This window comes from Durio zibethinus, chromosome 1, assembly GCF_047325235.1.
Source record: "Durio zibethinus cultivar Kanyao isolate XHJ-2024 chromosome 1, ASM4732523v1, whole genome shotgun sequence".
Lineage (NCBI taxonomy): Eukaryota > Viridiplantae > Streptophyta > Magnoliopsida > Malvales > Malvaceae > Durio > Durio zibethinus.
This window is the reverse complement of record NC_143162.1, coordinates 35,801,383-35,819,474: the sequence shown is the minus strand read 5'-3', so window position 1 is coordinate 35,819,474 and position 18,092 is coordinate 35,801,383. Positions and strand designations below refer to the sequence as shown.

Below are 18,092 nucleotides of genomic sequence, written 5' to 3'. Positions count from 1 at the left end.
CCTTTTTTTGCTAAAAAGCCATGTGTGGAGGCTTTCTCTTCCACACTAGAAAGAGGCTTAAGTATTAAGGCCCAGCTTGGAAAGAATCTCTACCAACTTTGAGTACACTTTTGTTGATAACTCTATCACCAATCTAGCCGTTATAAGGAGATTCAACAAAGTCACAATCTTTTCTCTTAGTGAACACTGGTTGACTTTAGCTTAGTATTATTCATTTTGCTAAGTTTGAGGTCATTATGTATAGTCTAACATAAAATTTTCCTTTAACCCTTAAAAAACATTGGTGAAACCTTCCACTATGCCTACCTTATAATGGCTCAATTATTGAGGGTCGAAAAGGATATGGCTACCTTGATCGAAAAAAACATGAAAAGTTTAGACATGCTGGGCAATGTTCGATCTAGTCTCATTATATCCCACAAATGGGAAGCTGAGCAAAGAAAAAAATTGATGAGTTGACAGTGAAACTAAAAGCCATCATGATTGATAAAACCTCAACTAACTCAATAAAAGAGTAAGTCGAGCTCAAACTCAATGACACTTAGGCTCAGATAACCAAGGTTAGGTCTGAGCTTGAGGCTAGGGAAAGAGGGAAGAAGACCTAAAAAAAAGACGGTGGAGTAGTTCAAAGCCTCTAATGAGTACCTCTAGATAAAGGTAAAGTTTTTAAGGAAAAACGTGCTCAGTGCTTTCCAATTGGCCAAGGACGAAGTGTAGATCAAATTCTCTACTCTTAACCTTGACCTCTTTGATATTGATATCAACAATATCAAATCAAGGACTCATCCAAATTAACTAAAAAAAGATGAAAAAAAAAAGAGAAAGATGGGGATAAGGCCTTAAAGGTTGAGCTAGAGGCAGCTTTGGGGCCTAAAAATGAGATGCTGAAGGCCAAATAGGGTGAGATCGTTGCTGCTATACTGCTAATGAAGGTGCTGTCCCACCATTACTGCTGTTGCTACCAACGTTGTTGATGAATAATTCTTTTGATTTTTTGTTTTTGATTTTGAAAATTTTTTATTGATATATGAGGTCGATTTTTTGTAATGACCTCAAGTAAGGATAATCTACCTGACCAACAACTGATGTACTTACCAAAAATGAAATAAATTTTTTTTTTGTTCAAGTTTCAGCATGGTTGATTGAACTAAGCACGGATAACTAAATTGAAAATTTACATGATCACTTAGATCAAATTAACTTGAGAATCCATTTAAGTTCTAGGTCAGATTTCGTTAGATTGGATAAATACAAGCTTGTTGAGAATAATTTAACTTATGTATTCAAGTACAAAATAAAATACAAGTGTGAGCTTGGTTTGATCGAGCTACTGAAAATAGACTTTTAAGTTATCTACATTCCATATCTTTAGGATGATATTGCTATTCGAGTCCTATAGTTTGTAGGTTACATCATGAATGATTTTTTAAACAATGTATAGTCTTTTTTAGGTCGGGGCTAATTTACCACTTTAATTATCTATGTTTGAAGTTTTTACTTTTTTACGTACCAGATCACCCTTTTCGATGTGCTTATGTCGGACCTTTTTATTATAATAGTTAGCCATTTTTTATCGATAAGTCGTTATCCATATGAAGGCTATGTCCTTCTATTTTTTAACAAAGTCGAGGTCAAGGTCGACTTTAAGCATTTCTTCATTTCTTTCTTTTGATCCTAGTTTAACTCTTAAGCTCAGAAGGTCAATTTTGATAGGTACGACAACCTCTGTTCTAAATGCCAAATGGAATGAGGTTTCACTAGTAGGTACCTTCATGGTCGTTTTCAGGGCTCATAACACTTATAGTAGCTCGTCGACCTATTTCTTTTTAGTTGTGTCGAGTCTTTTTTTTTAAAGTTCTAATATTGTCTTGTTTATAGCTTCAGCCTACCTATTAGACTAAGAGTGGGCAACCAATGTAAATTTGAGCTTGATATAAAAGTTTGAACATCATTCTTTGAACTTCAAATTTTTAAATTTTTTGTAATTATCCGTTATTATAGATCGATATAAACCGAATCTACAGACTTTATTTTTTACACAAATTTCTTAACTTAAGCCTTTGTGGTGGTAACCAAAGCCTCAACTTCAAGCTATTTTATAAAGTAATCTGTTACCATTAAAATAAATCTTTACTGACCTATGGTCGAGGTGAATGATCTGTAAACATCCATTCTCTATTGCATGCAAGGCCATGAACTGATGATAGGAATAAGCTCGAGGGGAGATGTTGGACATGAGCAAATCTCTGACACTTGTTGCATCTCTTTATTAGTTCGGTTGTATCCCTCATATGGTAGGCCAATAATAACCTTGCCTAAGCACTTTGTTGGCCAATGGTGGGCCAATATTGAGGGGCCTTTCTCATCAGTGCCTTAGCTTGGATTTTTTCATCAGGTATACTCTCCTGGTTAAGTATGCTTTAATTTGTGTCATCCAGATTTTTTTCTCTATGATCTGTCATACAAGCTTATTTTCAGTGATTTTATTTTTTAGCTCTTCTACTAAGACTTGGTTCGGGCTTTTCATTGTTATTCTTGAAGTCAACTTAGATAAAGAATCAGTTAATGAATTCTCTAACCTCGGTATCTTTTTCACCTTAATTTTTTTGAAGCCAACTACTAAGGCAGTGTTTTATCGAGATACTTTTGAATTTCATCTTTTCGAGTTTCAAACTTTCAATATATCTGATTGACTACCAATTAAAAGTTGCTATACATAATAATGTGTTGAACGTTCAGTTCAGTTGCCAACTTAATACTAGTTATCAACGCTTTATATTTCATTTAATTATTGGATGTTTTAAACTTGAATATCAAAACATATGGGTACTGTAGCATTTCTGGGTTTATCAGAATCAGGTTGGCTTCTTCGCTGTGGTTTGTGACCAATCCGTCAACATAAAATTTTCAATCATCTTTATCCAAGGTTTTTTTTCTCGGATTGTCTTTTTGGGTGTACCAAGGTGAATTCTATGACAATTTGTAAGTATATATGATTTTAAAGCCAATCTAGATAATATGTATAGGTTGAATTCATTGAGCTTTGTCGTCCATTTAATTAATCTTTCTGACATTTCAAGCTTTTGTAAAACTTGTCTCAATAACTGATTAGTTAGTACGTGAATTATGTGAGCTTGAAAGTATGGCCTGAGTTTTTTGACCAAGGTGACAATAGTATAAGCTAATTTTTCTATGTTGCTGTAATTAATCTCTGACCCTGTTAGTAGTTTGTTTACAGAATAGACCTTTTTTTTTTATTAAGATCAAGTTGATGGTTTGATCTGTGCTGGTATTATATAAGATTACATTAAACCTTCGCTTAGACAGAATAGGTAAGGAAGATAAAAAATTATTGAGTTCTTCAAAAACTTTTTAGTATCAAGGAGTCCACTTAAAGTTAGAAATATTTTTGAGAATTTTAAAGAATGACAGACATCGTTTTGACAACGTGGATATGAATCAATTGAGTATGACTATTTTGCCAGTTAATCTTTATATTTCTTTTACCAAGGTCGGTGCTTTCACATTTATGATTGCCTGAACTTTTTTTGAGTTCACCTTTATCCTATTTTTATTGATCATATAATTGAGAAACTTCTTCGATGTGACCTCGAAAGCACATTTGCTCAGGTTTAGTCTTATATTATACTTTTTCAAAATGTTGAAGGTCTCTCTGAGGTCTTCCAAATACTCAGCCAAACTCTTGCTCTTAATTATTATGTTGTCTATATATACCTCAATGTTGTAATCGATCTGACTTTTAAACGCCTTGTTTAACAACCTTTGGTAGGTCACCTCTATATTTTTCAATCCGAATAGTACTATCTTGTAACAGTAAAGGCTTTTATTAGTAATAAAAATTATTTTTTCCTTGTCATCTTTTAGCATTTTGATATGATTATAACCAGAATAGATGTCCAAAAAGCTAAAGAAGCCATGCTCGGTATTGTCATCTATCAACCGATTTATGCTAATGAGAGGAATGTTATCTTTTGAGCAAGCTTTGTTCAAGTCAGTAAAGTCAACACACATTCTCCATTTTCTATTATGTTTTTTAACTATTACCACGTTGGCTATCCATTTATGATAGTAGACCTCCCTAAAGAAATAAAAAATTTGTCAACCTCTTCCTTAATAGCTTGTTATCTTTCAAGGGCAAAAATTCTTTTCTTTTGTTGAACTAATTTTACTTTGAGATTAGTGTGTAGCTTATGAACCATCACTTTAGTATTAATACCGGGCATATTGGATGGTGTCCAAGCAAACAAGTCTACATTATCTTTCAAAAGTTGAATTAACTGATCCTTGTGTTAAAGCTTAGTCTTGATCTATATGTGTTTTTGAAGGATGTTATCCTAGAATGGAACTATTACGAGGCCCTCAGCTAGCTCAAGTCGATTTTCATCTGAGTTTGATATTTGATTAATTATCTTTTTTGTTCAATTAGGTCGAGATCATTTCTTACGAAAATAAATCTTGACGTGATGATCAGTATGCTGTGAATAACTTGTTGAATATGTATGTAGTGAAATTGGTTTGTTATTTTCATTTCATACTATATTTTGGTCGGGGTATTAGCTAGGTCCAAATGACATATGGTTGTTCATGCCGACTTAAAAGCTTGGTCATCTTTAGTGTTACCTCACAAAATTTTAAAAATAGGACAAAATTTTTTATTTTCTTTTTATTAGCGTCTAAGAGCTCGAAGTAACTTAAAAGCATGCTTTTGTCAATTGATCTTACGTTCTGTGCTCTTACTGGTGACTTTCTACTTCTCATCGATTTTTTATAGTTGTCCTTCTTTACTTTTGACCTCAGTTTTTATCGAATTGCTCATCTACTTCCCAGTTCTATTTTTTATTATTATGACATAACACTATCGTGCTATAGATTGATCTCTCTGAACCTTTTTAACCTTATCAAATATTAAAAATTTTACTTTCAAATGAAGAGCTGAGTTTATAAGTTGCATAACAGACTGGTTAGGTGGGCCCAATATCATGTTATAAGTTGATGAGACATCCAGGCCATGAATTCTATGATCGAAGTGATCATCATCGGTTCAATCCTTAAGAAGATTGAAGTTTGATAATTTTTTTGACTAGTATTTGCTCATTCTCAAACTCCATAAGTGTGATGGTGATCGACTTTAACTGATCTTCATCGATCTCTATTTTTTTCATGTAGTTGTAGTACTTGATGTCAATCAAACTCTTATTATCAAATAAGATTCTTTTGGCTACGTAGTTGTATACTAAGGTTGTGATCACTATGATATCATTATGTAGGTGTTGGATTCCTTTAAGATTTTTCGAGCTAAATTAGATCAACTGATCTCTCTAATCTTTTTCTCTCTTTGTCGAGGTGTCTATTGCCATAACCATGCTCGGGTTAAACTTTTTCATAGTTGAGGTGAAGTTACCCTTAGTGATTACATTAATTAGCCCAAAATTGACTTGTTATTGTTAGTTCAACCTTCTTATTGGATCTGCTCATCTTATTGGGCTTTCTTTCTTTCATGTTCTGTTTTTCCCTCTCCGCTCTGGATGAGTGCTTTGTGGTCTTGCCTGTAATCCATTTTAAATTGGTTTTATCTTCTCTATCCCACAAATATCTTCAACTGACCTCATCTTATCAGAGCTTTAATCTCATTTTTTAGGTCAACATAATCTTCAATGTTATCCTACATTTCTGTGAAAGACACATTTTTTGGTTAGATCTCTTCTTATGTTTTGTCTCAGTGGTTTTGGCCATCTCAGGTTGAAATTTCTTTCAATTTGCATCAGAATACTCTTTCGAAAGGTTTTCAATGTAATGTAATTTTTTTCTTTACTAGGGCTTTTAGCCCCATGTTGTCTCTTTCTTAGAGAAAGATCACAAAAATATTTACTTTTTTTACCATCGAATATGAGGGATGAACCTTTCTCACTTTGACTGCTAAGGAAAGGAGATAAGCCTTTCTCACCTCGATTAATTTTTATTGTAACTTCAACATTTATGTACTTCTCGATTATCAGTAGTACGTTGGGCAGAGTTTTAGGCGATTCTAGAGACAGTTAACTTCAAGTGGTACTTTTTATCACCAAGTTCACTTGTCAGGGCAACAACAATGGTCGTCTGCTTTAGGTTTTTAACCTGCTAAGCTTTCACATTAAAACGCGTAACATAACTCTTCAGAGTTTCATTTTCGTCCTTGGTGGATTGACATCAAACTTAAGGTTGTCTTCTTTGCTTTTCGGCTACTCACAAACTTGGACAATAAAGAATGGTTAAGCTCTTTGAATGTCATAATTAATGCCAATTCTAGGCTATTGTACCAGGATCGAGTTGTGCTTTTTAGTGTAGTGGCTAGACCTTTGCACATTAAAGCCTTGTCTGCCTTTTACATCATCATGTTAGTTCTATAAAATTCTAAATGATTAAATGAGTAAGAAATACCATCATAAGTTTTCAAGGTCGGTATCTTAAATCCTTTAAAAGGCATGGCTTTGTCAATTTCTTTGGTGAATGATGAGATCTCCAAAAACTTGAGCTTATCTTTAAAAGCTACTACTGTCGTTTTTAGCTATTTTTTCATGGCCTGTATTTGAGCTTCTAAATCTTTATTCAGTTAGGGTTCAGGGTTTATTTGTTTGGATTTTTGGATCGTAGCTTGTGTTGAATTGTGGCTAAGGTAATGGTGGGTTGGGGTTTTGTACTTCTATTCTTTGGAAGCTGAAGAAACTTCCACCTTTTCGTAGCTCGATTGTCTAACAATAGCTCTTCAATCATGTGTGATTAAATCAAGTGCTTTTGAAATTTGAAGTGGAGTTATGGTTTGTAACATTTGCTTGAGAACCTATATTTATTCAGTCAAGGCTCGAAATTGTTCCATGGTTAGGTTCGCTTGTGATTGGGTCGATCGGATGGAATACTGACTACGGTTGGTTTCTATTCTAGCCGAGACAACTATCTCTCCCTTTTCTAAAGTTTTCTTCCTTAACGGCATTGCTTTATGTCGATTAATGAAAAAAAAAGAGCCTTTACTTGGCATGCCAAATGTTTGTGTCAAGCTCCAATCTGAGGGTGTTTATGGAAAAACAAAAGAGAATGACAGTTAGAGGCAAAGGCAAGGTGTATCCCCTGCATTTCCATTCCAATACATAAATAAAAAAGATTTAGGTAAAAAAAGTAGGAAGAAAAAAAAAAAAGTTCAACTTGCCTTAATGGTGCTTGGACTTTCATATTTATAAGTAAGCTGTGGGGGACCATTAGGAGAAAATAAGGACAATGCCAAGTTAATATGACACTAAGCATGATAAAAATGATAAAAATGATAAAAATATCCCTAATTGTCTACTAAAGGTTTTAAAGAAGAAAAAATACCATTATATCTTTTGGATTACCAAATGCCCCTAACAATAACATTAATTATTTGAAAACAATTAAATTATTATACACATGCTAAGGGTGCATGTATATTTTACTCAAATAGCATTAATTTTAATAATGTCTCTTCCGAATGTTTATCCTCTCTTGGAGAACTTGAATATCAAATACTAACAATTATTGAAAAGCAAATAAAAAAATTATTACATCCAAATTTTATTTCAACATTTATAAATACAATCTGTAGTTTATCTTATTAAATCTCATACTTGAATGTCTGTGATGCATCACGATTTTTTAAATCCATGGAAGGGAAATTAGAGTAACTTTGCAGTCACATTAGCATTGCACGTGCTCTCAGTTTTGTTGTTTTGCTGCCAAGATAATTCCGACCAACTGAAAGGGATTGCATAGCAGGAACATTACTCATAAAAGAGAACGTTTTGCATATCTGTCATGAATCTTCATAATCTTTCTAGAATATGCTTCATAATTAAGGCACAAAAATTGGCTATGATATCCTTGTTTGTAATTGATACAATGTAGTTTATCATAAACTTAAGAAACTAGCTATATGAAAACTACTTCTCCAATAAAAATTAGAAAAGAGAAAAAAAAAGTCAAAGAACTAAAGCAAAGAAGGGGGTTACACCTGTCTTTGTCATAACAAGAAAACTTGTGGTTTGTTCGTAAAAAGTGTCTCAAAGTGACTTCCCTTCAGATCCTTCCATTTGTTCTCCATCTAAGAGCTCATTGACGCAGAATTCCTGCAAGTTGTCATAAACGTTTTTCAATTGCTGAACCATCTGCATAGATCTTTTGCAATCAAGCTTCAGTCTCTTCACTTCCATTTCAGCTGCAGCAGAAGAGCTTTGTTGCTGCAGACAAGGGGTGATGAAGAGGTTAGACAAAGGTGTCAAGTAGATGGAATATAATTATATATATATATATAGCAAATTATTAAAAGTACATAAAGTTAACAAAATTAAGATGGCCTGCTTGATGCCTGGTAATAAGCACTAACAAGTGAAAATGAAACCATAATAATTATATGGTCCATAAGCATGCCATAAGCAGTAAAGAAAACCTGAAGCTCTTTAACGTGATCATTGATTAGCTGAGCACTAAGGTATGAAGGGAGGTCACTAGTAGCAGGGAGAGTAATGATAGCCTTATTATCCATGTCCTCATCGGTTGAATTTGCATATTTTTCTAGTGGAGGTGGAAGTGATGTTTCATGCCTTCTGGAGGAAGCTTGCTCTTTTGATCCTGCCCGACCAAGGGGGAGTGGACGTCTAACAATGAGAATATTGTTCACAGGGCCTGAATATTATTGAACATCAGTTAAATGATTTGCAAGTGAATAATAAAGAACATCATGTGAAGGTATAGTAGGAAAGAGGAAAAGTAAAAGCCACACCAAATAGAAGAATGAAGCACTAAATGCAAAATTTTGTAAAACAAATCATAAGCTCAAATAGGATAATATACCTGTGTAATAAAATCTAGCTTTAGCAAATTAAAATATAAATTTCCCACTTATGCTATATTCTTTGGTTTGTTGATCATGAGCATGAATCTATTAACGAAGCACTCTATTTAAGAGTTGGAGATTAATGCTTTTCAAAATCTTATGTCATTCTCAGCACTTTTCAAAATCTTATGTCATTCTCAGCACTTTTCAAAATCTTAGCCAAGTGCCAAAGCTCAAGCGGCTCAAAACTGATAATCCTTCAGGATGTACAATGCATTTTTTCATACCTTGCCTGACTACTTAGTCTACTTTTCCATTTCTCTTTCATGGTTCTCCCTTTGAATGTTTCACTGCTTGCTCAATAGAATGTTTTGTATTCCCTCCATTTTCCTTCTTTAAGATAGTAGTAATATATTTATGCATGCAGCATGGAAGAAAAAAAGGACAACATGGAATGTGAGGAAACAGAATTTATGCTTTTTCATATGAGATTTATTTTGAGGAAGATGCAAAAGTGAACGGTAAGCGTGCATATAAGTTAAAGACCAAAAGTTTGCAATCCATTCAGCGCCTTGCATTGAAAACAAGAAATATATCTAGTTGTTTGAATGGAACCTTTTGCATGTCTGAACATTCGAATGATGTTTTGTGTTTTCACATCCCAAACTCGAACCAAACCATCCTCTGATCCAGATAGTAGCAAATTTCCTTCTGCACTATAGGCCAAGCATGTAACAGGCTTACTGTTCAAATATAAGATTATAAAACTGTCAGTAAAAAGGGTAAGAACGATATAACAAGAGGTCATTTAAAATTTTAATGAGGAACGCACAATATAAAATATCAATCATCAATATTGTTAGTTAGTCTACAACTACAATTATGACATACAAGCAACTTAATGTAGGTGTGCATTGCTTTTTTTTTTTTTTAACTTTTTCTTCTTTTTTGATGCATAACAATTTGAACTATTTATAAAGTCCATTTCAATCTAGGGGATGAATTATAGAATTTGGAAGCTGGGCCATAAAACAGTTAGTTGATTTCAACAAGTAAAGAGTACATGCATAGCACCATTTTAAGGACTAAAAGAAAGTATAAAGTGATATGACACGAACCATTATAGACTACCCTGCCAGAATTACTTAAGAAAATATTGTAAAGATGGGTAAAACCAAAACAAATAACAAAATAACACCTGTGATCAGATAGTGAACCAATGATGTGCAATCCATAACTGCTGCTAGGGGAACTTTCAGCATTAAGTGCAGCAATATAGATTTTACCATCTCGACTGCCCGCATAGAAGACATGTTCACCAGGGTCTAGAGCAATTGCATCAATGATGGATGGAAACACAATGTTTCTTAATAATCTCCCCCTGAATAAGCTCCAGACCTATTAGCAATGCAGATTAAATCAGGAACCCTTTACAAACTAACTAGTAGATAGAAAGGTTAAGGCCATATATTAGCACAAAGACTGCATCACAAACAAGTCAGGTAATTGCAAAATGAAGTCGAACATATTCCATGAAATAAGGTTCTACTACCAGCATGATAGATTAGTCATAAAAACACAGACAAAATTGTGACGAACTATAATGTCCATTAATTTCCACTAAGAAAGTATCTCTTTACAGTTAAATCCATATAAATTTGTTGCTCAAGCAACCCATGCTATGGCTAAGCAAATATTTAGGAGTATCCCTCACCATCAATCTCCCAATCAGAAAATATTACCTTCATCACATGACATTTCTTAGCTTTACAATTACCAGTTCAAAAACACAATTTACTGATAAAAATACTATATATAGGTTAAATGACAATGCCAATGCCAATAACTTGCCACCAAAAGCTTCCATCTTTTCGTTCTAATGCACAATCCAGAAGAACACCTCAATTACCAATCTCTCAAGACATTCATGCATTTGGGCTTGAACTAAAAGAAGAACAAACCTTACATGTGCGGTCCTCAGAAGCCGACACAATAATTGCACTGCTTCCACCATAACCCATTACAATATCAGTTACACGCAGCGTATGTTCTGTAAAACTATACTCATAGAGATGACTTGCCTGCTGCCTTCTAACATCATCAAATATTCTAATTTACAATAAACATCGGAAACAAAACTATCTACAATTAGAAACCACAATAATCAAATAACATATGCAATTCGTATCTGAAAATAGGAGCAAGGATTAAAACGAAGCACGTACATGAAAAGCGACCAAACTCTAACGCATCCATCCTCTGATCCAGAGATGAGAAGCGAATTATCCTCGGAGAAAACCAAGGATGTAACAGCCCTGTAATGAGCATGCCATTTCCTTAACAACCTACCCGTTGCAACCTAAATTGTGAAACAAATACCACCTAAAAACCTTAGCTTTAATCAACAAATCAAGCCAATGACTTCAAAATAATATAAATAAGTAAATAAAGGAATTGAATTTAACCTCCCAAAAGTAAATATCACCAGATGAACCTCCACCAACAATGTAACTACCTTCGCTATTAGCAGCGAGTGGTTTAATTGGTTCCGCGGGAAAGCTTTTAACTTCTGCTTGAGGCTATGAAAAAACAAAAGAAAATATAATAACAAAAAAAAAAGGGTTTGGGGAAAGAGTTGAAGAAGATGTTAAGAGAGTAAACCTTGAACCATGACCAATAAAAAACGTGGCCGGAGGTGGCAGAGGGGTCGCGAAGTTGAGAGCAGGCAAGGAAACGGCAACCAACGGAGGTGAGGCCGTGTGGAGGAGAGGCGCAAGTCTTGTAACGGAGTTGCTCCGCCCCTGTTTGTAGGTCCCAGCAACCGATGCCGCAATCGATCGAAGATGATGCTATTACTACATTCATTGTTATTGGACAATTTTTTCCTTTGGAATTTGGTGCTGACAACGAAGAGCGATGTTGTGGGTTTTGTTAGGGTTTTTAGCTACAGGGAAGGAAGGGCAGGCTGGCAAAAGGGCACTAAGCCTGTTGTGTTCTAAACTTTATTGGGATCCTAGGCCCTTTTGGGCCGAATGAGTTGAGATCCTTAAATGGGCCTCAAAGCTCACTCTCCTGGACCACCCACTTTCTTAAACACATCACATCGTCCTGCTCCAGACATATACCATCATCTTTCTCCTGCCTGCATTACCAATGAATCCTGAAAATTAAAATATATGTTCCAATCATTCATTCCACCCTATCTAGGAAAATGAACTTAGTTAATCAAATCAGATATTTAAACAAATATTAAAAGTATAGTCTTTCTTTCTTACTTTCTAAAAAGATTATCAATAATCTACTGATAAAATATTAAAATTTTACTTTTTGTAATTACAATTGAATCCCTTATAATCTCAAAGTATATTAAAAAAAAAAAAAACATACGTTAATTTATTACATGCATGTGGGAGATGGCTATGCTATAGAACCTAAAGAGACAAAGTTTGGGATAACTATATCTCTATGTCTATATATGGGCTTGTGTGCTTAGCCATGTGCATTGAAGCACGCTAATGTGTGCCAGTTTCTGTTCTATATAGTTTTTTTTTTTCCTTTTTACTGACAGTTTTTGATCAATCACGGTATTAGTTTGTAGTTTGTTGATACGTAGTAAATTATTCATGGATTCTCATTGAAAATATAACTGATAAGGGTTCAGGCTAAAACAAATCACGACAACATTTTCACAATCTTGATTTAACCCTCGATGAATTCGAAATTATATTTGTTATAAAAAAGAGTTCGTTACATCCCAAGGGACACATCTACTTAAGGTTTTATTTTTTATCATATGCAATTGATTTGATCGGAACGTATAATTTATTGATAAAATATTAAAATTTTAATTTTAATAATTAAAATTTAATTTGTGACATTCTAAGTACAAAAAAAATGGAAGTATAAAATAAAGTTGTTTTGCATATCTTAAAATCCCTATAGCTCCATTCCATGTGAAACATTATTTGGTCAACAAATAGGATGGAGAAGAAAAGTAGCTAGAAAAACAAATGAGACACATGTATCTTTGCAGCCTTGCACTTATTTAATCCACCCTACACACAAACTTTTTATGTATTGCGTTATTTTTGTAGTCTTTATGATGAATTGTCAATAAAGTGTTGGACCAAAAGAAATACAAAGGAAGATGTCAATAAAGTGGATTTGAAAAGCGCACCAGGAAGAAGAGAAGAAAAGAAAGTCATGTCTTTTTATAAGTCCCAATTTCTCTCACCCTTTTTCTTTTTTAGACTTTCAAAAAGAAAAATAAAAGAGAAAATATTTGTTGGTCGAATACGGCTGTTAAGCAACATGAAAAGAAAATGAAGATCCCTTCCTCTTAAAGCATCTTTACCGTATACACTTTTAAAACCCATCATCCTTAAGTTATACTTAGTACTTTTTCTGGTAGTTTTCTTGATTTTTCTTCCAATATCTCTTTGGACTAGACGTATCCTTCTACACCACACGTGCAGTTAATTTCTAGTTCACATGCCATGCTCCAACAAACTCCAGAAAAAGGGTAAGAGCCAAAGACATATGTAGTGTCAAAACTAGGTTTATTAGGGTTAGGGTGTTTTTTTATTTGGGTATGAGACGAAAAAGAAATGATCATCGGCACGACAAAGATATTCTAAGAATTATATATTGATAACTTTTATGTTTCTCATGCGGGAGTCTTAAATAGATGTTTCTTAACTTACTTTCATCACTGTCTTACATAGTTTTCTCTGTCTTAGGAAATTAGTAAGTGCATGAAAATATACAGAAGAACCGGATTCAAGAAAAAGCAAAGAATCTGTTGAAATGCCTAGTCAAACTTTATGTGAAACTTTACTTTGTATAGGGATTTTGGACAAAGGGACAGGTAAAAGCCATAAAAGAGAAATGGGTTTTTGTGAAGAACGGTGCATTGTTTAGCTACCAGTCAAGGGGTCTGTCTTAAGGTCTATCTATGGAATTCTGATCTTTTTATCGGTTTTTTGTCCTAGAAAAAAAGGAAAGTGGGATTGGAATTAGTGAAAAGAGAGAGGAATCCAAAGATGGGTTTTGAAAATGTTTATCAGATACTTAAAGTAGGAAAAGGCAAAGGTTTCTGTTCCTCAGAAGAAGTATAGAAGCCTTGATAGAAACATTTCAAACAACATTTTTAGTCAGTTTCTCTTACATTTCGCTTTCATCGAATAACTCACTCTTTTGGATTTTTTTTCTTTTACTCCCTCTAATTCTATTATTTCAAAATCAGTATTCGATTTTTGTGCTTGACTGACAGTTCATGGGAACAAGAAATGATAATGGAGATTTTAACCTTCATCAAACATATGATAACCTTCTTTTTTGACAATAATAGTCATAATTACACTGGTAATTAAATTATTGAGAAATGAGAACCGAACGTCAGCTGCATTTTTCCATCGTTTTGATGGTAAATATTTTTGTATCGGGTTTTGAATTCAGATGAGGGTATCAAAGCATACTTGTACGTATCATACATTAATGGACTAATCAGAGAAAGCCCTAGAGAAATTGTCAATGAGGCAGCTATTGCCAGAGACTTCCTCAGCTTTTCTTTTTATCAATTGGAGCTGAAAGGAAAGTCTGTTTGTCGCTCTCTCTCTCCTGCATTAATGAAAGTATATATGTAACTGGAATGTACAGACGTCAGACATCAGAATCATGAATAAAGAGAGAAGAGTATTAGCAATAAATTGCACCAATGGAAAACTGAAGAAACATCAAAGAAAAAGATCGGTGTTGAGATTTTCCACTTGCTTTTCATCTTCACTCTAACCAAAACCCATCTGCATTCATGTGGCTAGGAAGGAACAAAATATTACCGGCACTAAAATTATATACATAGACACAAACACCCACACACCCCACGCAGACAATTTCCGTAAACAATATCAGAAGACTCTAAGAGATAAACAAAGACAATCAAACAAAAACTTAAAAAAAAAAAAAAAAGAAAAGAAAAGAAAGAAGTTCAAAAAGGAAGCTAGAATATTCTTGAAATGAGAAACTAACATGTAGAAGGAGGCATAAGATTCAACCCTAAATCATCTTTCTCCAAGACCAAACGTGCCTTGTTAGTCTCCATGTTAGCTGCACCATACTCCGGGTGCAACCTCTTCTTTGATTGTAAAGGCACACCAAAGAGCTTTGTTTTGCAACTATTGCTGCTTGGTTCTTCCACAATCGTTAAGGAGCTCTGGGATGTAGCAGTTGGAGAGTTTAAAACCTGAACTTGGGGCTTGGGACTATTTGGATAATATCCAAGAAGCTGGTTCAAAGGCTTTTGCAATAATGAACTATTGGTATTAACAACGGAAGGAGTAGAAGATGAAGGAGGGCCACAAAGAAGCAAAGAAGGAGAGTAAGAATTGCTAGGAGTGACAGGCTTAACATGGTTTTGAACAAAATAAATAATATCATTGTAAAGCTTTCTCATATGGGCTAGTTCAGACATAAGCAAATTGTTGCTTCTTCTCAGTCTCTCATTATCCTCTGATAAAGCTGTGACCGAGCTGTTATATCCCCCACCCCCGCCGCCACCAACAAGTGAGACGCCAGTGCCTCCTCTTGGTGAAGAAAGTGGTGGTGAGTCACACCAGTTGGCTTGTTCATCTGAGTCAGTTGAAGAGATGCTGACTCGACTTGGAAATGGAAAGAAACTCGGGGCATTAATCAAAGGAGAATGTGGGTGGTGATGATGATGATGATGGTTTATACCCCCTTGTGGCTGCGCAGTTTTTCTTCTATGGATCTCACAAAGCAAGTGCTTTTCTCCTTTCTTGAAGAACTCGTTAGCAAACTCCCATCTGTCTGGTACAATCTTCCTAAAACCCTAGTTTCATTATCAAAAGCAAAAGCAAAACCCAGATCAGTACAATAACTAAAAAGGCAAAAGATTTATTAGAAATAGAAGATTTCTTAGAAGAGATAAAAGGTTGAGTTCTTATACATAAGTGTTGAGCTGTCTGACAAAGCTAGAGAAATTGTTGTGCTTGAAGTAATTTGGAAGGAGATCACGAGCAAACTCAGGAGGTCTCCAAACTACGAAAGTAGTGTCATCTTCACCCCATGAAACTATGTGGTCTGTGGTGGGATCATCGACTAGTTGGTAGGTTTTTGTGAGGAATGGTGCTGGCACTGATTTGTGGGAGTCTAGTGATAGTAATATCCCTTCACAATTATCAAGCATCAGAGCCATTGAAAGATCAAAACAGGAACTGTGCCTTAATGAAAGAGAGGGAGAGAAAGGATAGAGGCCTGAGGGGAAATAGAAGGGGTTTGGAGCAGGAGATCAGGACAGATGTTTGAGGGGCGATTCTTGGATGGGATAAAAATGTTGGGAAGGGGGGGTGTTGTTACTGTGAACAAGCGGCACTGTTATTGCAATTTTTTTGTGTTTATTGTGGGTATATTTTTGTTTCCCTTCTCGGTTTTGTAGTGAGAGAGAATATGTGTCTGTCTGTCTAGGACTGTGAAATAAGGGCCTTTCAAGACAAACCCGTGACTCTCTCCCCCTTTCTTCCTTTCTATCTATCTCTCTCTTCTCTGACAATTGATCCCGCGCACACCCACTTGAAATCAGGCACAGAGGATGGGTGCAGCCTGTCCTTTGGAATTGACAATGAAGCCCCTTCCCTCCCTTCCCTCCCTTTTCCCCTTCCTTTTCTTTTTAGATCCCTAAAGTATATTTTAATGTAGTAGTTCAAGTATGTTAATTTGTTATGATTAATGTAAGAAAATTCTAGTTTAGGGGTAATATGGTCGGAGTGGGAAACCTTGTTTTTCTGATGCATGAATTGAAAAGAAAAGAAAGGAAGGAAGGTGGCTTCACTTCACGTCAAACGAGTATCATCTTTTTTTTTTTTTTTTCATTTGTAGCTTTCCGTTTGTTGTTTAATATGATCACGAACCCAACACACACGTCCTTCAGTCCTTCTATTTCGAATCCCATCATTTTTTATTTCTACTACTCTAGCAGATATAAGGTAAAGGATACATCGAATTATGTGATGGGATTTAAAGCCTGTTCTTGGCGACGACATTTCTTCTTCTACTTCTTCTATTTCTCTTTCGCCTTCTACCTCTTAGCCTTACTCTCTTTTTTTTTTTTTTTTGCTTTGCTTTTGTAATATTCCAAACTTCAATATCAAAAGATAGACATGCCCTTTGGTTCTGTCCACAACTACTTTTACTGACTAAACTTACAATTTGTATAAACTATAGCTCTATGTAATGTAGGTGTAGCCCTCATTGCCCTTTGAGCCTTCAGCTTTGGCTCTTCTTTTGGCTTGGCTTCTTCTTTGCTGACCTGTCTCTCAGGTGATTGAATTATTGGCCCTAAAAGTTTCCATGAATAACTGAAAATATCATACCTTTTCCTTTCTTTCTTGTAATCTTCCAACAAATATATTTGTTTTATATATTTATTTTCTCTCTCTGTCTGTCTCCTATCTTTCAATGGGTGGACTTAGAAAATTTTCTTACCTTTGTGATTACAAAATGGAATTTGGAAATTGGAAACATCAAGTTGAAAATACATTCAATCTTGGAATATTTGTCGATTCTTTAATAAAACATACTAGTTCTAATATAGAAAGCAAAGAATGGAAAGAAGGTAAAAAAAAAAAAAAGATTTTACTGCAACAAGTGTCAAAACTTAAACAAGATTGCATGAAAACCATATAGCAATGAATGACAGTGAGGGATCCTATAAAAGTGAGAAATGGATTCATTTTGTGATGAGTGAAGACAGTAGGAACACCAAGGGGAGGTCCAAAGGGAAAAAATAGAAAAATGATGACTAATTATTTCACATAGATACTCAGCTGATTTATATTTGATCATACCCATGATTCTCATTATTGGAAAAACAAAGTTAAAAACTGTCCCAAGTTCCCCCACCCATGATAATTCCTCTCTTTACATTTTCTGGGGAGAGGGATGGGTACTTTCTATTCTCAATAAAAAGTTTTTTCAAAAGTTAAATCCTATCTTATTAAGCAATCCAAATCAATTTCCATTTCTCACCCCCCCCCCCCCCCAAAAAAAAAAAAAGAACAAGGGAAAAATAACAATGTTTAGAAATCCCACAAATTGCAATTGAGAGATATACACTAATACTTAATTCTATTATTATATATCATTCTGGTATTTAGAAATAAAAGTAGTGAATTTTGAATTAAAGTAGTCAAATATTTGATGATATTTTTCAAACTCGAAATTTTTATGTTCATTC

At 34.6% G+C, this 18,092-nt stretch overlaps 2 protein-coding genes across 6 annotated transcripts; both read right to left on the bottom strand.

Annotated features, from left to right (window-relative positions):
• Nucleotides 1–7,431: 7,431 nt before the first annotated feature.
• RID3 (Transducin/WD40 repeat-like superfamily protein) lies at nt 7,432–11,818 on the bottom strand. 5 transcript variants are annotated; one of them, XM_089767359.1, is made up of 9 exons: nt 11,504–11,818; nt 11,308–11,421; nt 11,068–11,201; nt 10,804–10,951; nt 10,041–10,240; nt 9,458–9,585; nt 8,456–8,691; nt 8,021–8,135; nt 7,432–7,764 (listed from the first exon to the last, which is right to left on the bottom strand). In XM_089767359.1, the coding sequence occupies exons 1-8, from the start codon at nt 11,705–11,707 to the stop codon at nt 8,070–8,072; spliced, it is 1,230 nt and encodes a 409-aa protein (XP_089623485.1). In that variant the 5' UTR covers nt 11,708–11,818; the 3' UTR covers nt 7,432–7,764; nt 8,021–8,069. The 5 variants fall into 5 exon arrangements, with proteins under 5 accessions (XP_089623485.1, XP_022768747.1, XP_022768749.1 ...); XM_022913012.2 differs by having other exon boundaries at nt 8,021–8,246; nt 11,504–11,816; XM_022913014.2 differs by lacking the exon at nt 7,432–7,764 and having other exon boundaries at nt 7,821–8,135.
• A 2,753-nt stretch (nt 11,819–14,571) lies between these two features.
• On the bottom strand, nt 14,572–16,233 carry LOC111311366 (heat stress transcription factor B-4-like). Its single transcript, XM_022910740.2, has 2 exons — nt 15,807–16,233; nt 14,572–15,689 (listed from the first exon to the last, which is right to left on the bottom strand). The coding sequence occupies exons 1-2, from the start codon at nt 16,053–16,055 to the stop codon at nt 14,865–14,867; spliced, it is 1,074 nt and encodes a 357-aa protein (XP_022766475.1). The 5' UTR covers nt 16,056–16,233; the 3' UTR covers nt 14,572–14,864.
• Nucleotides 16,234–18,092: the final 1,859 nt, after the last annotated feature.